The following is a 22,370-nucleotide window of genomic DNA, read 5'->3' as shown; positions in this document are numbered from 1 at the left end:
ATGCAGCCCAGACCCCCCCACCCTGCACCTGGGTGTCCCAGCACAGAGATGAGGTGAGGTTGGGATGCTGCTGGGCTGACCCCACCTGCCCACCTCTGCACGGCTGCTGGGGAACAGCGGCTGCACTCAGAGCTGCATTCTTCCAGACAAGCTCAATTTCTTTGCAGCAATGAGGCACAATGGAGGCGAGGAGCTGCCTTCTGGGGAGGGGCGGCTCGGGAGCATTATGTCTGGGGGCTCGGAGTGAGGAAATGCAGATTTCTTTATTGCTTTGATCATGCATAATTTAAATATTCAAACTACTCTGGAATTCATTGAATTATACATGAATTGCACAGGCAGCGTTTTTGTAACTCCTGAAAGGCATGAATTTTTTCCCCCTCTCTCCTTATATAACCTTAACGTTTCTTATTATTTTTATTTTAACCCAATTCAATTGCATTCCAAATCAACTGGAGAACTGCACGTATCCTGCTGAGAGCCACCAAAACACACGCTGCAGCGCTGGGGAGCTGCAGGGCTCTGTCACAGCGTGGGGCCAAGAGTGAATGGGAGGGTTTGGGTGCAGGATGAGTGGGCAGAGAGCACAGCCCAGACCTCAGGGGTCCGCCTCGACAGAACTGTCCCCTCTGGGAACTGCCTCCAATAGCCATAGGCTGACCCTAATCTGTGGCACTGCCCTCATCACTTTGCTCTGCCTGCATTGCCACTCACCTTGGAGCCACCACCGCTGTGAAGGAGCACCTTCTGCTGGGCCTGAGGATGAACACACAGCTCTGCTGCCATGCACAGGCAAGGGGGTGCTCCATGCTCCGGCCCTTGGAGCAGCAGCCCTGTCTGCAGCCTTTCCCTTGTTACCTCGCTCTTCATTATTCTCCTCTACCCTTTTAATTTCTCTCTAAACTCAACCAGCTATTGCTGTTCAAACTGAAATAATTAATTGGGACAAAATTGCCACTGTAGGAGGAAAGAATGATTAAACCCATCCAGCGGACAATGGGGCAATCATAGCCTAAGCATCTAATTACAGGGTTAGAGAGTGTGGATGTGGGGATAATAACAGGGCCTTTTGTGAACGTGTTGCTGGATGAGCTGGGAGGAGGCTCCGTGCTTGACTTCGCTCCAGGTTCAGTGCATGATTCCTGGAGTAAAAACACAAATGTGGGAATAAAAGATCATTATGGGCTGGACACCCCCAGAGGTGTGCTGGGGAAACAGGAGCAGCGGGAAGCAGCAGCCGCTCCCACGGCTCTGTCTGCAGCGTACAGGACTTGCTTGGGATGCAGACGATGACTCAAGGAGGTGACCAGGGCATGATCACTGTTAGGAGCACAAGGAATATGTAATGGAGAGAACTGATAGAGCACAACGCACCTGTGCATATAGGGGTGTCTGTGCACAGCCACTCCACAGGAGGTACCACCAAGAACTGCAAGGAATACAGTGAGAGCTCCCTGTGGAGCAGCTCCACAAATCCTGGGGCAGGGGGGGCAGGAGGAAACATGGCAATGGGAATGTCACAAGGTTTCTCAAGGAGCAAAATAGGCAGCAAAAGGCAGCAGTGCGAGGACCTGCAACACCGCACAGGTGGAGGCAATGCAACTTCACAGCCTGTCCCGGGGTGCACAGCCCCACAATGCCCTGAAGCAAGAGCCATCCACCATCTCGAGTCAGTCCAAGTAGCCAAAAAACCACAGCTAAATCCTTCACCTGGAGTTCTCCCACCAAGCTCTCACAGGAGCTCAGTCACTACAATGCCACCCGCAGCCCTGCACCCCTCACCCCACATACATACTTAGCAGCCAATCGGGGACCTGTGACTGCCCTTAATGAAGACACTTTTCATCTCCCCAATCTCAATGAGAGCGAGCTTATAGCGGTGTGAAATTGCAGACGGTCACGGTGTGAAGTGGTGAGGCTTCCAAGGTACCCAGCAAATGGAGCTCAAGCTGCCCAATGCGTATAAATCTCAGGCAACTCCGAGTCACTTTGAGTAATAGTTCATTTTCTGATTTAATTCTGTCTGTGACCGGAGTTTCTAAAGGCATTTGCAACCATGGGTTTGTCCTAGAGGAGGGGTGAATCCTGGGGGTTAAATGCAGAATCAAGGAGGCTCCTCCCTGGCTCTTGGCCGCAGACTGGCACAGTGACATTCAGGTTATCCCAGGAAGGATTCCCTCTGTGCTGAGCTCCAGGCAGGGTTGGGGAGTGGCTGAGGATGGTCTCCTCGCCATGCTCCATGCATAGTGCTACAACACAGGGCAGGTGCTTGCATTGCACCAGCACAGTGCAGCATTGCCCGCTGGGTTAACTCCCTTGGTGCCAAGGAGAGGGGATGACAGGGATGAGTGAGGCAGCTGGGTGGGAAAACTGCAACTCGAGGGCATGAAGCACTGCTGGAAGGAATTCAACACGAGCAGACAGGACGATACCCATCCCCGATACAACTGTTTTTGTGCCTGCCAGAGCGGAGCTATGTCAAAAAGCAAAGAAACAGACCCCTGTGATCAAACACACAGCAAGAAGAAATGGCCAGAGTAAAATGCAACCCAGCAGCAACTGCTCAGAAAGAAAAAAATGCTGCCTTACTGTTCGAATTCTTCTTGTACCAGAGAGTGGAAGGCCTTTTCTTGGCACTTAAATGGTGGTGACTCTTCTTGGACCTATATGGAAACAAGAGATGGGAGAAGTTCAGCTGTGCCAGATTCAGAGCCTGGAGCCTGAGAGCTGTGTCTGTGGTGCAGCTCGTGCCAACTCAGTGCTGGTACCACCACCATGGCACCACCACCATGGCACTGCCCATGGCCCCGGGGCTGCTGTGCTGCTGGGGCTGTGCATCCTGCCTGGCACTGGGTAGTTCTGCCCAGAGCAGATTTTGCCGCTTGCTCTGAGTCAGCCACCTCCATCTGAGAACAAACACACGACAGAACAGACCTGGAACTGTAATATACACAGGCCTAATTAATCACATTACTCATGAAAATATATTGGTATAATTAATAATACAAGGCATCTCTATTGGCCTCTGCGGCGCAGCAAATTATGAGGCAGTAATACTTGGACGCGCTGACCTGGATTTCATACATAATCCATCAGGGCAATCCCACCAGATCGGGTCTCTGGAGACACAAACAATGCAACTGTGATAATTAAACAAAAGCGAGATGGACAGAATGGGTGTCACATTAATCACTGCTAGTACTACAGGGAAGGGATGGGACACTCTGAGCCTGTCTGTGTATCTCTATACTTTGGGTATCTTCATGTTATCAGTTCTGGGAAGCTGAAGGCACGTTCAGAGGGAGAGCTTTGGTGAGAGGTATGGGAGGTGCAGGGCTGGCTGCTGGCAAACTGGGGTTTAACATCCCATTAATGGGAATGTATCTGGCAGCACAAAGTGAAAGGTCTGCAGACAAACAGACAAAAACATTTGCAATGAAGAAGGAAATCTGGTCAAATCACAGCCACAAAGCAATGAATTCACTTGGTTCAGATGTCACAGCAAAGGAGATGAGCAGCATGGATGGCACTGAGGCATCCCCGGGGCTAAACCTGGGCTTGGAGGGCTCCTGTCAGAGCTCCCCCTCCCAAATTAGTTTAATCAGGTCTGTCGTTAGTCATCTTCGCTTGAGCCCTCATTTGGAGGCCATTTAAAAGGGATTAGAGAAAATCTCCCCTCTTTTTTTTTTTTCCCCATACAATAGAGATTAACTGTTGGGACTTGCGAGGCATTTTCACAGTGATGGAAAGAAGAGAACGTACCCATAAGCAAAAAGCCCCATACCCTGCACCACGAACCAGGGCTCAATGACAGCAGGATGTGCGGCTCCTCCTGCCCCAACTAAACCCAACCAGGTAAGCACAGAGTGACGCAGGAATACAGCTCAGGGTCAGTTCGGCGGCGGGTTTTCCAGTGCTCGCAGCTCTGAGTTAAGCAGAGGAACGAACCGTTTCAATGCAGCAGCAGTTCACATTTGCCAACCAATGGGAAGTTCTGCACTGGATTCCTTTTCCTGGAGGAGGGGCCTGGCTCCCCCCCCCCGAGGCCCGATGCAGGCAGGGGGGTGTAGAGCAAATCCTTCCCGATGCCAAACGGGGGCTCATAGCAGTAAAAGGGGTCCGTGGCAAACTGCAGGCGCTGCTGGGACACGGCCATTCCAGTAGAGACCCTCCCTCCTCGTCCATCCCACAGCACAGGGATGAGCTGCACCCCGTGCCCACATACTCCCTGTGCCGGCTCCTGCTCCCCATGCAGCACACACTGCAGTGGGGGGACCTTGCTAAAAGCTCGTTAATCTTTAATGAAGCATTTGGGTTAATCGAAAATGTTACTCACCTGTCAGGGGGAAGGGATCCTGATGTGGGCGTTCCTCCAGCTGACCTGCTCCAGCTGTGCCCAGTGCATGGTGACATGGGGTCATGGGGATGCCCATAGGGCACAGGGCACTGCAACCTGCCCGGCCCTGCATCCCTGACCCTGCACACAGCCATGCACACATCCTAAATCAGAGCCACTGCCTCCACCTTCAGCAGATTTCTGACTCTTTGGGTCCAAAGGGCGACCGCTCTGGGTTTGGGTTCGGCATCGACTGAGAGAAGTCCTCAGTGCGTTCTGTGCCAAATAACTAAGGTTAATTTGATTTGATGCACCGCTTCATTACCATAAACAGCTCACAGTGTGTCAGTCCTCCGTAATTACAGCTCCCTACAGCCGGCATCGTGCTCATTTCCCATCACTGACAGTGCTTTGCTATGATCGCCTCCCAGCTCCGCGCTCCTGCACGAGCTGCCCCATCAGTAATTAGGTGTCATTTATTCTGCAGCTGACGGTTACACTAATTTACAAAAATAAGGGCAAGGATATTGAATTTACTTTCCATCACAGCTAGATTTATGTCTGACGGTTTGGGCCACAGCCTGGCTCTGCAGCTCCCAGTGCCAGCAAGGAGAAGGGCACAGTGTGCAATGGGAATAGCTGGGATGCAGGAAGAACAGCAAAAATGCATCAGGAACGTGCAGTACACCCCAGGAATACCCAGCACACACGGGAAAAAACCCATCAGAGGGGAGGAAAACAGTAATTAAGAGGAACCCACAGCACACAGCAGGAATCCCCAGCACACGAGAGCCCAAAGCAACGGGCACAACCTCAGTATATTGACATGAATGGGATGGGTGAATGAGTCAGAGCTTGAAGCTGTGCCCTGAGCTCTGCCCGCTCCTGCTGCAGGACAGTGACCCACAGCCATAGACAAGCCCAGTGCCAGGAGTAGCGGGGGGCAGGGGCACAGCCGAGGGGCTGCACAGTGGAGCTGCAGGAGGGCAGTGCCCACACACAGCAGCACAGAGCTCCTGGGGCTGAAGGTGTTGGTTCCCCTTCTTCTTTATTTTATTATTATTATTTTTAATTTAATTGAATTGTCCATGGAGCTGAACTGATGGTGTTTGCAGTGACTGCTGAATTAGCAGGGTACCAGACTGTGACCATATAAAACACATATTGTTAAAAGGCACTTAGGGCTCCCTTGGAAAGGGTTTGCTGAGCCTTTGAACAAGAACCCAAGGGAAAGCCCTTTATTACCTCTGTGACCGGGTCAATTACTCTAGAACTGAGCAAATTATTTATGAGGTAATCAGCCTATTAAAACATTAACACATCCATCCCTGTGCTGCTGAGCTGGCTCTGTCCTTATTGCTTCGGGTGTGGGGCTGGGCTTTAATTTGCTGAGAGACTTCTGAGCATCAGAACTCAGCTGTAGCTGTTGCCATCAGTGTCTCTGTCTGCCTTGTAAGTAGCAGTGCATGAACTGAGGATGTGAGCTGGGTGAGCTGAGCCTTTGGAGTGATAAAGCATCAAATGTAGGTAATGGACAGGTGGTGAGACCGTACAGGATGGGAATGGCTGTCTTAATCTACTACACAGACACTCTTCACTTTTTTAAATGCCTTTTGGCTAGTCATTTGCCTGCATTTGATATTTTATTATCACATCTTTGATGACATTTCCAGGTACTTACTAAATCAAGATGGAGCTGTGCTTTGTGCTGACTGTCAGATGGGGAACCCAAAGAGCAAAGGGAGCGGATGGGAACAGGTCTTGCCCTGTGCTGGGAGGGGAGGAGTAGGACTGGGCACACTGCTGGGGCTCAGCACCATGGGACAGGAGGGGCTTTGAAACCCATTCCTACCAATTGCAAAGCTATGCCCTAGGAAGTCATGGGCTCACAGGTTTTAATCTGGCGCAAAAGATGGCTGGGAGCGAATCCGTACAAGCAAAAAGGAAGGAAAAACCCACAGAGAAAACCCTGCACACTGCGCCCAAGCTGCACCTCGGGAACTGGGACAGGAGGCTCCTCAGCTCTCTGTGATGGACACGGAGCTGCAGTGAGGAGGAAAAGCAGCTCCCTTGGTGCACTTCAGCAGCGCGGAGAGTTCAGTGCCCAGCCAGCACATCCCTCCTCTAACACAGTCCCGCAGTGACCCACACAGCACCGGCAGCGGGATGTGGATGATTGGCAGCCACATTCAGCAGCCGCAGAAATCCCCGTTTTGTTGTTGCTGTGAGATCTTTCGGGATGTCTCTGAAACATATGGCTTCCTTCAGCGGCACAAAGGGGCCAGCCATTACCCAGGAATGCCCCGCGTATTAAATACGGGATCACTGCCGTCACAATGCAGCACCAGCACGGCAATTCATACCCAGCGTCGGCTCAAAGGAGCTTTTGTAGATAATTAGTTCAAGGACAGGAAAAAAATTGCTACTAATGCTTAAAACGGAGCGGATGCTCCGCACAGCGCTATCTCCTGGTACGCGCTCGGCTCATTGTCTCCCCATATCTCGAGCTGAGCCTGATTAATTTTACTTTTCTCTCCAATTTCTCTGCTGACAATGCGCGGGGAACAAAGGCTCCTGCCTGAACAGGGGCAGTAATTCATCGGCGCTCTCAGAGTCGATGCACAGCTGCCCCTTCCCAGCGTGGCTGCCAGGCACCGGCTCTGCGTGCCCTCTGTTCCCATGGTCTCCAGGGAGATGGCGATGGACCTGCATCCTAATGGACAGTGCCTGTGTCGGGCCCCTGCAGCCCCTTCCAGGCTGGGGCTGAGCCCATGGCCCTGTCTGCCTTTGGGGTTGTGTGGTTGTTTGCATGCTATGAGCATGGCAGGGGGCAGGTGGGGCACCAGGGCATGGCGGAGCCTGGACTCAGCACCACGGCACAGCACACACTCCAAACACTCACCCCAAATGCTTACAGATGGGGAAGAAAAACAATTAATCCCAGCATCAAGGCAATGAGCTATGGCAGCTTCAGGTGTCCCACCAGCCTGGAGCACTGGGAGCATCACAACGGCTGCAGGGATGCAGCCACAGGAGCACAGCAGGGAGCTGGTGGGAGGAAGAGACACCAAGCAACAGCCCTTGGTGCATGGCTCTGCATGAGCAGCAGCACCCCACAGCCTGCAGCACCTCACAACCTGCAGCACCCCACAACCTGCAGCACCTCACAACCTGCAGCACCCCATAACCTGCAGCACCCCACAACCTGCAGCACCCCACAACCTGCAGCACCCCACAACCTGCAGCACCCCACCACACTCCCACACCCAGCAGCCCCATGCCAAGGCTGCAGGCATCGAAGCTCCCGCACGCACCCTGCATGCTAATGAGTGATGGTGGGATTGCTGCGCCAATTACTTGCTGGCAGCAGCGGTGCACTCACCAAACGGGAGCTGCGGTGCCAAAGCAGAGGGCAGAGTCTCGCAGCGCGGCGGTGACACGGAGCTCTGTGTGCTGCAGGTACGGCTCGGAGACAAAGGGGCAGGTGAAGGAAGCAGACAGACCTGCTGGTGTTTTTGTATTTAAGTTTTTTTTTCTCCTTTCTTTTCTTTCTTTTGTGGAGCTCACGCAGCATTTGGGGCCACACGCCGCCACGTGGCAGGGTCAGGGTGAGCGTGATGAGCCAACCTGCCCCCAAAGTGCCACCGTGACCCCATCATGCACCGACCCTCTGAAACTTCATTGTAAAGATCTAATTTACAGCGAGCTAACGAAATAATTAATTTTTTTGAAGCGGGCTCCTAACCTTTAGAACCAACTCATTTCGGGGGGTGGGGGAGTGAAAGGGGAGCGAAATGCCAAGATTTCGATGAATATTTAATAAATGCTCATGAGCTCGGTGACTTGGAGCCGCGCCAGCTCCATTTGAATGCTGCCCTTTGTTAATAACTAAATTGACGCCTCTGTTGCTCTTCGGTGTTTGTGGCTCTATCAAGCTGTAATCTGTCACAGCGCATATGGGGGAAGAGCAGCTCTGTGAGTGCCCGGCCCCACAGCGCCTGCAGAGCAGCGATGGTGCTGCATCGTGCTCCCATCCCTCCAGCTCCACCCAACATACACACACACACGTTTGTGTAGGAACAGACAGAAAACGGAGCAGAACATCCAAAAGAGAACGCTGAGCTCTATGGGGATGCATGGGGATGGCCCCATTCCTGAAGCAGAGTTGGAGCACCGTGATGCTGCAGGGTCTGTGGTAGCTGCCCCCGCTTCTCAATTAGTTTAACTAATTGGGCAACAGCTCCAATGTAATTCGCTCGGTTCTCCCAAACCATTAATTATTCTGCATTCAGGACAAATAGGCTTTGCAGTGGCAGTGTGGGCTCATTGGCATTCCCGGCACACGGCAGCGCTGGGAGCGGTGTCTGAGCGGCACGGGCTGTAATGAAACGCGGCGAGGAAACACTCCATTGGCCACATGCAGGAGCAAAGGGGGGGAAAAAAGGAAAAACAAACCCCATTTCCATTTGGCATGAAATGAGCTACACACAGAACAGGGAAATGAGGGGCTCTGGGGACAAAAGGGAAGGTTTGGGGGAGGCCCTGGAAGCCCCACATCCCGCTGCCACCCATCCCATGGCAACACAGGATGCTGTCACTCTCCATCCCATGGTGGATCCCTCCCGGAGGTCCCATGTCATCCCTGACAGGCTCATGGCACAGCCCCCACTGCGACCTCATCCCCACTCATCCCCACGTGCACAACAGCAGCAGAGCCAGCTCCATCACCACAGCGTGTTCAAGAAAACAGAATGCACCAATTAAATACAGCTGATGAGGGCACCACCAATCTCATGCCCATGGTGCCAGCATGGCCACTGCATGCATGCTACATGCATTCCACAGGTCATCCCCAGACCATTGTGCCATCCCTTGTGCTGGCAGCCACCGAGACCACACGTGGGCTCCCCATGAGGCTGCGAGGCCCCAGCAGCCATCCCAGGGAGCGGCATTTCCAGCCCACGTTGTCGCTACCAGCAGTGCCCCAATGGACCAGCACCGTCCCACACCTACCTGCAGTGCCAGCGGGGGAGGACAGGGCCGAGCGCCCGCTGCTCCACGGGGACGGGGGGGGCCTCGTGCTTGGCCAGCGCTGCCCCACGCGCTGCAACCCAGGTGGGCACCAGGCACTGCCTCATTCGCAGAGGTGAAAGGGAGCGGCCGGCTGCAGCCCTGGCATGTCGAGGAGCTTCTCTTCCCTCTCAGAGGAGACGAAGGAGCGCCCCGGCTTCATCTGTCAGCGCGGCGCTGCTGCGTTATGTCCTTGAGACACAGACCGATGCCATCTGGGCAAAATGCCACGAGATCCCTGGAGACCGGGGAGGATCGCGCTGCCTGCGAGAGCTGCACGGAGCCGAGCACGCCGCTGCCATCAACACATGTTAACTGCTTTGTGGCTGGGGCGAAGCACAGAGCGGCATGGGGGGCTGCTGGCACTGGGTCTGTGGGCAGCAGGATGTGGGTCAGGCAGGAGCCTGCAGCAGCGCTGTGCCCTGTTGGCATCATGGCTCTGTGTGTGCTGTCATGGGTGGAGAGGCCCTGATGAGCTGGAGCAGAGGGCATGTCATGCCCAGGAGCATCCACCCCTCTGCTCACCACACCAAGGGGCCATGGTCTGCTACATAGACATGGCAGCTGCAGGTGGGTAAGGGGCACAGCCACCACTGACCCAGTGCCCAGCAGTGCCCCCAGCACCAAGCCCCAAGGGGAAGCACGGGTACATAAGGAATAGAAGTGCTTTTCCTTAGGGGAAGTGAACACATGAATTGGGCTCAATCCACCTGCTTCTCCTGCTGCTGCTGCACATGGAAGGGTCACCAGAGCCCAGGAAAGAGCCACTGCATAGAATTAACATGTACATCTATTTAATTAGTGATAATAATGCATTTCCCTCCCGAGGATGGGCTACTAGTAAAGCTTCTGCTAAAGATGGCAGAGCAAAACACTTGGTTTCTATTCACATTTTAACAGGAGAAAGCCTCATTTATCTGAGCGTGACCCCAAAAGGCAGCAGCACACACTGACTGTGTGCACACCGACAGCATCTCCACAGCCACATACCAACGAGATTCAATTATCCGGCAGAACACGTCCCAGAGGCATTCGGATAATTGCAAACATAAGTACAAAATCTGCTGCTAATTATTAAAGAAATACCAAATAAGGAGTCCGGGCAATGGGAACACGGGGTCCCCGCACAGCCCGGTGTGCACAGTGATGCTGTGGGGCTGCTCTCCCTCTTCACCATGGATGTTGTATGGGGCTCACCTGGCCCCCAGGCCCCCCCCAACCCAACTGGGCTCAGGAAGGAGCACGGCTGTGGGTGCAGCCCCAAGGTTTGGAAGGGAGCCCATGTTTGAGGGCTCCTGAAGGGAAAGCAGCTTCTCTGTGACAGCATTTTGGCAAAAAAAATTTGTGTTATTTAAACACAACAGTTTCTTCAGTCAAAGTAAATAATAATTAAGGAAACCCAATTAAAATCAGGAACTCTTCCGAATGTTCTCAGAGGCATCAGAGCTCCTCACAGGACCCAGATCCAGCTCATCCATCTCTGTGGGGCTGGACAGGAGCTGCCACCGGGGCTGAGTTCCCCCCTGTTGTGCCCTATAGGGGACTCCCTCCCCATCCCAGCATGGTGTGCAGGGAGCAGCACTGATGCCAATGGGACATGCCCAGCCCTGAGGACAAGCATTCGTTCACTATTCTTGCACGGCCTCACCTTCACCAATCAACAAGCACAACATGCAATTGTTTGCAGCTGTCATTAGCCAAAAACGAGGCAAATCTGCATATGCTTAATGAGGTGGTGTTGGCACGGAGCCCCACTCGCTGCTACCACTGTGTGTGCAAAGAGGAGGCCAAAGCCCACACGTACACACACACACACACACAGGGATGGAAGGAACCTGCAGAAGGAGAATCCAAAGGGCTCATGGGGAGCAGTGCTGAGTGGTCTCTGGCTCTGTGGTCCCACACTGTGCAGTGCTGGAGCTGAGGCAAATCAGAGCTGAGGGATTCTGCTGCTGAATGCATCGCCTCCAATCATCCAGCTCTCAAATGAAATGCTCCCTGCACCCCCTGACACCATGGAGCCCTGCATGAACCGTCTGTGACATGGGGGACAGCTGGGGCTATTCCTACCTGGCCACTTGTGTTTGCTGAATGACTATGGATGTAGTGGAGCTCCAATCATTGTGTGCAGCCCCCAGCTTGGCTCACTGTCACACAACTTGCTGCTCCTGGGCCCTCCTGGCCTTGCCCACACCACCAGGGGTCCCACTGCCCTGTGCCCCCAGGGCAGGCTCTGGATCCTGCCAACACCCCCACCTCCACCTCAGCAACCCCAGTTAATGAGAAACCTCCTTCCCCTGCAACGTGCTCCATCAGCAGCAGCTCACCCCACATTCCCCCCCGCCCAGTGGGATTCCTGAGAGCTCCAGGCCTTGATTAGCTCTTCCTTTTAATTAGTCTCAATCAGAGGCGTCACCTCCTTCAACCTTGGGCTGCCTTTGCTTTCTCTCCTGCTCCGTTAACAAACCCCAGCATTCCCCATCCACCTGCCCCAGCCCTTGGCACCCCTTTTCCATTGAAGGGGTTAAAACCTCATAAAGCACCGCTTTACTGTGATGTTTCCCATCAGACCATACAGCCAATGCAAACTACTGACAAAACCTTCACTCTTTACATAATCACACCTAAAAAATCACTTTGAATCAGGAAAACACGACTGGCAGAGAACTCAGCTAACACAGCCCCTGTGCCACCATGACACCCCCCCCCTTCACACTGCTGCAGAAATCCAGGCTGAAAAGCTCTTACCGTGACTGCAGTAACAAACACCCACTCAGGACTGAGTGTGAGTGCATCCCTCTGGCTCCGAAGAACAAAGCTTGGGAAAAAAAGTAATGATAGGAAATTCCATGCACAGTCAATTAAATGCATGGCAGACTGGAAAACCATCAGCTGCACTGCTAGAGAGCTCTGAGAATGCCCTCACATCCAACACGGCTGGTGTTTGCTTTGGGGGAATGAGTTTGCTGGACCACAAACAGTAAATGCTAGATGAGCCCATTGAATGACTATAGAGACTTTATTTTTCTTCTGGAATGTAAATATTTGAGTGGCTTCCTCTGAACGCCTGCTTCACCTTGCGCAGGAAACATCCACCAAGAGTGCCTTGGCATACACAGGTGCAAAGTACTAGTTCTGGTCTGTTACTGCTTTAACCATCAGAAGGAAAGGATGCTCCATATCTAAGCTGAGTCACTCGACTGAAAAGCAAAAGGAAGAATGATTTTACTGTCTTTGTACTACTAAATATCCTAGTGATAGTTCCTACACGTGGCACTTTTTGTACCACCTCCACAAAGCAGGAAGCCCTGAAAAGCTGCTTCAGTTGTAGCACCTGAAATTCCTTTGGGGCAAACCCTATGAACAGCAGAGGGCTTTCACCACCAAACTCAGCCATCACTGGGACGTCATGCCAGTCTAAAGTAGAACTCTGCCGCCCTGACTGGCTTTCCTTGTCTTGTCAAATCCATTCATGGCAACGCGCCACGTTGAGTCACTGTATGAAGATGTGAAACATCAAACAAAGCTGTATCAAAACCAAACACGCTGGTGATCAGCATCTTCGTGAGAGGACAGAGATTATGGCATATCTTACAATATAGCTGCATATTTTTGCCACCTGTTCAAAGAGCTCCACTTGATCCAGCCTCTGCAGACCGACACACAGCTTCCCATACGCTTTAGCCAGCAGCTCTTATTGGATGCTCTTATAACTGCTGCCATGTCCAGCTGAGACTCCGAAATCTCATCACACCGAATATCAAGTTTACTGAAAACCTTTTATTGTAATCAAAAAGTGACATAACAGGGCCGTAATGTATTCCGCAAATCATTCCGCTGATATTTTATAACGGATACCAGCTTCTTCTGCCAGGCAATTAAAAAAAAAAACCAAAAACAAATAATAATAATAATAATAAGTCAAATGTGAAAATTTTCACAGTTACAGTAAACTCCACCCAAACTAATTAACGGTGGTGAAAAATAAGACGCCCCAGCGAAACCTTTTCATGTTACATGGTCACAACTCACAATTCTGTACAAAATGTTCACTTTTTTGTTTTTTATAAAGCTCTGATGTAAAAATCAAATAATCAAGCAGCAATGTTTTAAGTGCAGCACAGGGTCTTTCATGTCATTATTTACAACGCTTGAATTCGTTTACATTTTAACAAAATTTAATACAGATGACTTAGGAATTAAGTCAATTTTTTTTTTGTTTTTTTTTTGTTGTTTTTCTTTTTCCTATCTGTCATTCTATATGGTGACAGATTTAACTTTTTGGTCATCTTTCTCTTTATCTTTGCTCTTCTTTGATTTTTTCTTCTTGTGTTTGTGTTTTTGGCTTTTCTCCAATTCCGGCTCATTTTCAGCGTGTTTCTTATGCTTCTTGTGTTTTTTGTGTTTCTTGTGCTTCTTTTTCTCTTTCTTCTTCTTCTTCTTCTTGCTGTCTTGACTCTCTCCTGAGCTGGCACTGCTGCTGTGGCTTCGAGTCTGACTCCCAGCAGGGCTTTGACTACGACTGCGGCTAACACTGGGGCTGCTCTGGCTTTGACTTCTGCTTGCTTCAGGCTGGCTCGCCGTGGCAGGTGCTGCTGTATCCTCCTTAACCTTGTCAACATCTTTTTCTTTCTGTTCTTTAGCATTTTTTCCTACAGTTTCCTCATCTTTTGCAGATACATTGCTTTCGCTGTCACTTTCGTTGTAGTCTGGTACAAATGCGGCCTCATCAGTTTCTCGAGTTGGATCGGAAGAGAGCCGCGAGGGGTTGCTTACCTGAGGCTTAATCTTGACACAAGTTTTATCATTCTGTCCAGTCATATTTTCTTTCTCATTTTTTGCATCTGGTGATTCTTGTATTGGCGATGGCTTATTGCAACTTGGCTCTTTCTCTTTATTGCTCTTTATCTCAGATGCGTACTTGTCTTTGTCCTCCTCCTTTTCCCTCTCTTTTTCTTTTTCCTTTTCCTTTTCTTTTTCCTTCTCCTTCTCCTTTTCCCTCTCCTTTTCTTTTTCCTTCTCCTTTTCCTTCTCTTTTTCTTTTTCCTTCTCCTTTTCCTTTTCTTTTTCTCTCTCTTTTTCTTTTTCCTTCTCCCTCTCCCTTTCCCTCTCCTTTTCCCTTTCTTTTTCTTTTTCTTTCTCCCTCTCCTTCTCCTTTTCTTTCTCCCTCTCCTTTTCTTTCTCCCTCTCCCTTTCCTTTTCCCTCTCCTTGTCTTTTTCTCTCTCCTTTTCCTTCTCCTTTTCTTTTTCCTTTTCTTTCTCCCTCTCCTTTTCCTTCTCCTTGTCTTTTTCCCTCTCCTTTTCTTTGTCCTTTTCTTTCTCCCTCTCCCTTTCCTTTTCCTTCTCCCTCTCCCTTTCCTTTTCTTTGTCCTTCTCCTTTTCCTTCTCTTTTTCTTTATCCTTCTCTTTTTCCCTCTCCTTTTCTTTTTCCTTCTCTTTACCTGAATTTTTATCTAGGGGCTTGTGTTCCTCTAGTGAACGCTTGGAATCATGAGCAGTTTTGTGATCTGATTGCTTTCGGTCACGTGAAGGGCTGTAACTGCTTCGTTTGGAATCTCCAGCACCCTTTTTGGAGGGCTCTGCTCGTTCATCTCTTGGCTTACTTTTTTGTCCTGATGTAGATTCTCTGTTTCGCGAAGGAGAGTCTTTTCTCCTTGCTAATTCACTTTTTTCATCTCTACGCTTGGAACTAGAATGCTCTCTGTTGCTGTCATGGTCAGATTTTTTGTCTCGATTAGGAGTGAAGTCCTTAGCAGTGGATCCACGGCTAGTATCGTGTTTCTCTGAAGATCTGCTGTCTTTGGAAGATTGAGAAATATTTTTTCCATTTCCTTGTTCAGTTGCACGTTCTGAGTGCTCTTTTTCTGGCTGAACACCGCTCTTCCTCTTTTCAGAAGTGTCCTTATCTGACAGAGAATGATCCCGCTCTTTGGCTTTCCCTTTTTCATTCAACAATGAACTCTTTGAACCTTTTACATCATGCTGAGAGCTTTCATAACTCACCTCTTTTGTAGTTTTCTGTATTTTCTCCAAAGGCTCCGTTTCTTTTTCATTGTGTTTTATGGGATTTTGTGGCTTAGCACTCACATTTTTTACAACACTAGCAGGTTTTCCTATGTTTGAAGATGGCTGGGTAGATTTAATGTCTTCCTCCTCAGACTCAAAGTCATCTTTATCCCACTTTGACTGAGGGACCTGGATCATAATAATGACGTCTTCAGCAGGGGCAGTTATATCATTATTATACTCCTCCATTGTCTTAATGACAGTCCGCTTTGTATCCGTCTTCTCTTCAGGCTTTCTAACAGGGCTCCCTCCAGTAGAACTGGTGCTAAGAAGAAAAATATCACAAATTAACAAAATGGTAGAGATGCAAGCACAGCTGTCTTTTGCAGTATTTTATAAAATGACTTCTGTTTCACTTGTAAAGTCCAGTAGTTTTTCAAAAGATGATCAACTAAGGGGACAGCCAAGATGAAGGATGAGTCCGTTGACTAAGATTATGAGCAACCAATTAGTGTCTTCCTCCTACACATTTAATTAACAAAGACACAAGATCATCAATGCTTCCTCCCTGGAAGCATTCAAAACCAGACTGGATGAGGCTGTGAGCAAACTGGTCTAGAGGTGGGTGACCCTGCCTATAGCTGGGAAGTTGGAACGAGGTGATCTTAAAGATCTCTTCCAACCCAAACCATTCTATGATTCTACTACTGGATCAGGAATTGCCTGATCAGGTAATTCCATGACGTCCTATTTCTATCTGTGGTAGACAAATTAGATAAACCTTCTCGTTTCAACAAGCAAGCAAGCAATTAAGGAGTGATTATGTGCTCAAGGCAGTATAGGCAGCCAAGTTGCTATTTCTGCAAATTATAATTTCATGTCATAGTAGCAAAAAAATCATCACTTACAGTACCTTGCAATTTTAAAAATACAAAATACTGCAGGATACAGATATATCTGTTATCCTTGCCTTTGGTATTAAGCAGGATTTGAGGGAAGACATGGAGAGGACACAACAAAGATTCAATATGTAGCTGTATTCAAAAGTCTAATTATTAGGAGGGGAAAAAAGTCCCAGAAGTAAGGGTCAAATGTCACCCATTCATTAAATTTACCAGCTTTCTGTTCAGACTGCTTGTTTGCTGCAACAAAATTTCAATTGTACAGATTAGCAGAAAATCCTCACAGATTATTCACATATTCACTGAGAATGGATTTAGCTTCTCCTTTCATCAGTTATAAATATCAGTTATAAAATTTTAGAGGGAGAGGAGTGAGAAAATGTAGGAAAAGAAATGATGAAGTACCTGGTGTAATCTACAAGAGTTGAACTAGATCCATCAGCTGCTGTTACTTTTCTTCTCACTTTTCCTTTTGCTTTTTCTTGCTTAACTTTGCTGCTGCTCGGTTCAACTTTCTCAACAGGTTCCTTCACGGGTGGCACATTTTCTCCACTCACAATCTTTTTGCCAGTTTCTCGGTTAAGTTTAATCTTTTTTGCAGGAGTGATAAGGAAACCAGATTTATCCTTTTCTGGAGTTCTCTCTCCTTTCTCACCATCAGGTTCAGTTTTCCCCTTTGGCGATGTTTTTGATTCGGCAGTTTCTGGTTTAGAGGCCTTTACAGAAGCTGCTTCATGTTCTTTATCAGCCTTTTCATCGGCTTTTCTTTTTCTTTTTTCAGCTTTTGCATCAGAAGATTTGCTTTTTTCAACTGCTTTTTTTGACTTGTCCTCTTTGCTGGACGGCTTTTCTGACTTTAATTCTTTTGGATGGTCCTTCTTTGCCTTTTCTTCCTTGGCCGGTCTGGCTTCTGGGTGATCTTTTGCCACTTTTGGATGAACTTTCCGTGGTGTACCAACAGTCTTCTCATCCTTTTGAGAGGAAGATGCTTTAACACTGTCTGTCTTCGGCAACTCCTCCTTTGCTTTTTTCACAGGAGGTTCCATTCGAGGAGATTTTTCACGATCAGCGTCCACCTTCTCTTGGGAAGTTTTAGCTGGTTTTGTTACATTGTCTTTCTTTGGAGGAGCAGCTACTTCTGCTTTCCGTTTTGTCTTATCAGTTTTTGCTTTTGGCTTATCCTTGTCTTTTTTCTCTTTTTCGGACACTGGTTTGAAAGCTATAGAATCTGCTTCCATAGGTTCATCTCGCACTGGGGTGGCATCGTCTCTACTTGGGACCATGAACAGAGAGTCTGATTTAACGTCCTCTGCTGCACCCGGTTCCCTTGGTTTTTTCGTACTTTCTAACAACTCAGCATTGGGAAACCCTTCACTCTCATCCCCTTTTCTCCTCTTCCTGTGTTTTTTATGTTTGTTTCCTTTGCCATCTCCCAGGGGATTTTCCACTTCCTTCTCTTTTGATTTTGTAGGATCTTTTATACCGTGGCCCTCTCTTCCTGAAAGCTTTTCAGGGAAATTTCCAGCTATATTCCGATTTCTATGGCTCTGCCCACCAGCATAATCCTCCCTACGCCCCCGAGCATATGGTGAATTTTCTCTTCTGGTTCCAGGTGGACCGAATCTATCTGGAGAAAAGTTCTCTCTGTTTACTGGAGGTCGAGGTTGGGCTCCAACAGCATAGTCCTTGTAAAACTTTTCATACCATTCTCTGTAGTTCCTTTCCCATTCTCTGTATCTTTCCTTTTCAAATGGATCTCTAAAGTCAATAGATCTGCCATAGTAAGCTTTCATATCATATGGTGGAACTTCTCTGTACCTATTGAAATACTCTCTTTCTCCTTCCCCTTGAGGTACAGTCCGTTTAGTGGGAGACTGGCCTCTAAATACTGGAGATCTGGACCGTGAATGGTATCTTCTGTATGGTGGTGACCTTGACCTTGAACGGTGATAACCATGTGACCTTGACCTAGAACGATAGTTACGACTCTTCCCTTTGCCTCTTCTTGGATACGGAGGTGAACGTGAGTAGGAACGAGAATGGGAACGACTAAATGACCGAGAGTAGGAACGGGAGCGTGAGGAACCCGATCTTGACTTGGAGTAGGTATACGAGCTTCTCGAGTAAGACGAAGCACTATAGGGAGACTTGGACCTTCAAAAAAACACAGCACAAAAAAAAAAGAAAAGGAAAATAATTTAATTCAAAACAGCTGCTCTCCCCATTTTTTAAATTTTAATTTTTTTTTTAATCTCCATATGCTTATGTCAAAGCTTCTTTCAGCTGCTGGCATAATGCTACTGCAAATTGAAGAACCTGATAACACGCAGAAGTTTGTGCTTACAAGACAAAACAGTCACTGCTTTGTTAGTGTAAAAACACACAGGAAGGGTAAGTCTATTTCCACTTGCTTCTATCAAATTAACTACTATAGCTATCGATATATTTAAGTTGGAGTACGCTGACCTCTACTGGTACATGAACGCACGATTTTTCCAGCACTATTTAGCAACTACATGAAGTACAACTTATGATGTAGTAAGACGCAAAAAGAGCAAGTCTTAATCGCTACAGTACGGTATCAAGCAATAAGAAAATATGAATTCAACTAGAAGACAGTAAAGCTCAATTTTAGAATACCAGCCTAATTAACTTCACTGTTTATTTAGTAATCTGTAAAGGATGTATAATACTTCATACTGCAAGGTTACATAACACAAAATTTAATCAACTCTTCTAGGCAGATGTTCCAGTAAAATTTTGCGCATATCTCTAACCAAGACTAGCGACACTGCTTCAAATAAGGTCTTATCTAATAGTAATATTATGCCATTATTCTAAGGAATACACTTATAGCATTACTAATAGATAGTTATTCAGTCTGTTGTCCAAGTGATTTTTTGGGATAGAAAATATCAGCTACCCTAAGAATTCCCCTTGACAAGTTTTTCCTTGACTATTTTTATAACAACTATTCCTCATTATTCTGCACATGCTCATTAGCATCACTTTTCCTCTAAAAGTCCCTCAGCACTTTAAGATTTCATTATAAACACATCTGACCTTTCGATTCCTAAGAAAAACTTATCAATGTCAACAAGACACTAGCGCAAGCCATCAGTTTGCAGTCCAGGTTGAAATCTCTCCATGTAACCACATGAGAAACAAGAGGAAATGAAGACAATTTCTCTCATTTATTTCCTCCCAAGTGCTTTGAGGCAATAGTTGTAATCACAATAGGGTGACAGAGAAAATCCAGCTACTAAACCTACTCAGTTCTTTGCCTCCTCAAGGTTGTCAGGAAGTGATGGATGGTTACAGAAATACTTTAGTGAAAGAGACACCTGCTCCTCAATAACTGCTGCCAAATTATAAGTCAACTGTGCTCTGCCATATCTGAGCTAGCAACCTTCAAATGAAACTCCTAACAACACTAAGCCCTTTAATTATCCAATCCATCTAAAGATAGTGAGGTGGAGTGGACCTCCTCCTGATTCTTCTAGACAATCTGCTTCTCCATTACGGACATGTAAAGCAGTTACCTGGAAAACGAACGCCTACGCTCCTTTTGAATCTTTTTATATTCCATCAATTCCTTAGCAAAATCATTTGTAAACTCATCAAGTTTGGACTTTTTCTTTTCCCTGTTAAAATAAGTTTGACCTTTATTACAATTATAGTTTGACCTTTATTACAAAAAGACATCAAGAAACAAAACATGGCCGATATGAGAAAATGTATACTGCATGCAAATGCAAAAGGCGAACATCCTATTTACGCAAAACAGTTTAGAATTCCTCTGAGTTTTAGGGAAAGTTTTAGAGTTACATTTGTCTTTAGTTTTGCAAGTTTACCATCCGCAATGAAAAAGTATATTGGAAGAAAATGCTCTATATGTAATTTTGGCTTATGTCAGATGTACTTTAGGTGTAACTGCAGTCCGATATGCTACTGAAATACAAAAATGAAAAACACCACAATTTCACTGAGCCAAATACTTACTCCTCTTTAAGTCTCCGTTGTTCTCTGTAAAACTCCTCCCTAGATAAAGGAGGTGCTTGTGTCGTTGGGATGGTATTTGAATGAGCCGTTGGTACTGCTGTTGGTACCCAAGCTGATGACATGTTTGCAGGAGCTGGGGGATATCCTGGAGGGGGAACAGGGTACCCAGCTGATGGAGGCTGACCAGGTGGAAACTGAGGAGGAAACTGTGGTGGTGGTACCCCCGGTGGAAGAGGAAGTGCATGGGGAGGTGGAGGATACAAGGGAGGTGGAGGCACAGGCACAAAGACTGGTGCTGATGCTGGTAGTGTTGGGGCCTGAGTCCTTTGGGAACGTTCACTATGCGGGCGTCCTCGATTTGAACTTCTAAAGAAACCCAAAAACACGTATCACTGTTTGTTACACTTTGCCCTGATTTTAAAGAGGAAAGCAAATGAAGCAGGAGCGCAGTGGTGACCACATCTTGTTCTGAACTTAAGTGCTTTTCTCCCTGCCTTCCGGTCATTTCAGTCTACATTCATTTCCTGATCCTCATACTTGCTTTCCTCATCCTCACACTCCTAACAACTCCCTCAGTCTTCTCTGCTTACACTCATCTTCATAACCACAGATGGAGGCTGCCTATGCTTAAAAGAGACTCCCATTTCCCATGTGACAGGTGCCCATCGTTTCTCTGCCACTCCTTGAAACACCTAATATTTCTCACTTCTGATCTTCGAAGTAGAGCACAAATATTAACTAATCTTCTCTTGAATTTCTTCTAGCATCTTCCACATTGGCATCCTACGTTGTTGCCTCATGATGATGGCCTGTCCTCATCCCTAAATTGTTATTTTTCCTTCGTGTTGAACCTGAAATTTCACCTCATTTGTGGGACGAATTTTTGTTTTTGTTTTGACTTATCCTTAAGATTTTATAAACCTACTGCATACTTAAAACTAATCTATAGCAAATATTTAACAGAATAAAAGACTAAACTTAACACTATGATTAATAAATTAAAACAGACCCCTCTCTCTCCAAGTGAGAGAAAGCAGTCTGGCTGTTTGAGAGGACTGAAAAAACTCCAAATAGTTGTAAAATAAGAGCACTGAATTTGCCACTAATTCGTTCAACTAATATAACAACTAATTTGCTGAAAAAAAATAGTGTTGGAGATTCATTTCCATGAAATCAACTTATTTGATCATATTCAGCCTAAGAGCTTTCCATCTGGACTTTTAGTTATATTTTATTTGAATATGTAATCACTGACTCCTCAAAAAGAGTTCATTTTTCACAGTCCTCTTCAATTACGCAACATAGCCTTCTTTCAAATAATCTTTTTAGAAGTTCAGATTCCCTCTGTTAGACCTAATTCAAATAAAGCCATTTAAAAATTAATTACCGCTCCACAATTCTATGTACATACTTATGTATATATATACTTATATAATTGTTTGTACGTACTTATATATATATTCTTATATCATTATAAATCAACTGTTGACTAAGTTATGTGTCACTGGCATACTCAAAGAGTCGCAAGTAATGATATATTGAATTTCTGTAGAATATACTTACAGTTCCCAACCTGGCCTGCCACCAGCTGCGCGAATTGCACCAAGTCTCATTGGATGACCTTTTGGATTTGAAAGAAGAAAAGGAAAAAACTCCATTCAGTTTATCTGAAGTGGTTTTTCGTTTGATTGTTTTTAAATTCTAAAGCTGCAGATACTGACCAGTTGTGGGAATTGATTGTCCTTGTGGGCCCAGAAGACTAGGTATTGCTGGTTGCCTTAATACAGGAACCTGATAGCCCTTGTGAATAAACGCAAACTGTTAGAAAATAAGATTAATTAAAATACAAGAAGATGCTGAAATCGGTTAAAATACAATTATCTGTTGAAATAAACTTTACCTTCTCTTCCAACAAACTGCTGATTGCCAAAGAGGAAGATTTAGAAAGCTCTGCAGCAGACACCAGAGCGGCAGGAGGTATAATATCTGGATCACTAGAGAAAAAAATAACCAACAAATACACTGTTTTGAAGAGCTACTGGAAATATAAATTT

At 47.1% G+C, this 22,370-nt stretch overlaps 2 protein-coding genes and 1 long non-coding RNA gene across 28 annotated transcripts in view; all 3 read right to left on the bottom strand.

Annotated features, from left to right (window-relative positions):
* Positions 1 to 9,623, bottom strand: part of TNRC6A (trinucleotide repeat containing adaptor 6A) — a 59,529-nt gene extending 49,906 nt beyond the window's left edge. For 4 of the 14 annotated variants that reach the window (XM_032447648.2, XM_085514077.1, XM_085514072.1 and 1 more), the window contains exon 1: positions 2,590 to 2,611. Coding sequence is in view for 3 of the 14 variants with exons in the window: in XM_085514071.1 (XP_085370197.1) it covers positions 2,590 to 2,663; positions 7,719 to 7,910 (266 nt within the window). In the remaining 11 variants the exon portion in view is untranslated. Of the gene's footprint in view, positions 1 to 2,589; positions 2,664 to 3,948; positions 4,120 to 4,336; positions 4,573 to 7,718; positions 8,589 to 9,349 lie in introns of those variants that run through there. The other 10 variants (XM_085514069.1, XM_085514074.1, XM_085514097.1 and 7 more) reach the window with 7 other exon arrangements.
* Positions 9,624 to 12,406: 2,783 nt separating this feature from the next.
* On the bottom strand, positions 12,407 to 12,872 carry LOC146758695 (uncharacterized). The gene is made up of 2 exons (XR_014933853.1): positions 12,741 to 12,872; positions 12,407 to 12,606 (listed from the first exon to the last, which is right to left on the bottom strand). It is a non-coding gene; the product is annotated as an uncharacterized LOC146758695 (long non-coding RNA).
* A 294-nt stretch (positions 12,873 to 13,166) lies between these two features.
* RBBP6 (RB binding protein 6, ubiquitin ligase) overlaps positions 13,167 to 22,370 on the bottom strand; it is a 30,467-nt gene continuing 21,263 nt past the window's right edge. For 6 of the 13 annotated variants that reach the window (XM_085514098.1, XM_085514101.1, XM_085514100.1 and 3 more), the window contains 7 exons: positions 22,217 to 22,310; positions 22,038 to 22,134; positions 21,880 to 21,937; positions 20,317 to 20,682; positions 19,857 to 19,958; positions 16,720 to 18,468; positions 13,167 to 15,737 (listed from right to left, as the gene is read on the bottom strand). In XM_085514098.1, coding sequence (XP_085370224.1) covers positions 13,664 to 15,737; positions 16,720 to 18,468; positions 19,857 to 19,958; positions 20,317 to 20,682; positions 21,880 to 21,937; positions 22,038 to 22,134; positions 22,217 to 22,310 — 4,540 coding nt within the window. In that variant the 3' untranslated portion in view covers positions 13,167 to 13,663. The remainder of the gene's footprint in view (positions 15,738 to 16,719; positions 18,469 to 19,856; positions 19,959 to 20,316; positions 20,683 to 21,879; positions 21,938 to 22,037; positions 22,135 to 22,216; positions 22,311 to 22,370) is intronic. The other 7 variants (XM_085514099.1, XM_085514102.1, XM_085514105.1 and 4 more) reach the window with 5 other exon arrangements.

The sequence above is a fragment of the Coturnix japonica genome, chromosome 13, assembly GCF_054131305.1.
Source record: "Coturnix japonica strain WE chromosome 13, WE-NBRP24, whole genome shotgun sequence".
Taxonomy (NCBI): domain Eukaryota; kingdom Metazoa; phylum Chordata; class Aves; order Galliformes; family Phasianidae; genus Coturnix; species Coturnix japonica.
This window is presented reverse-complemented; position numbering and strand designations above follow the sequence as displayed.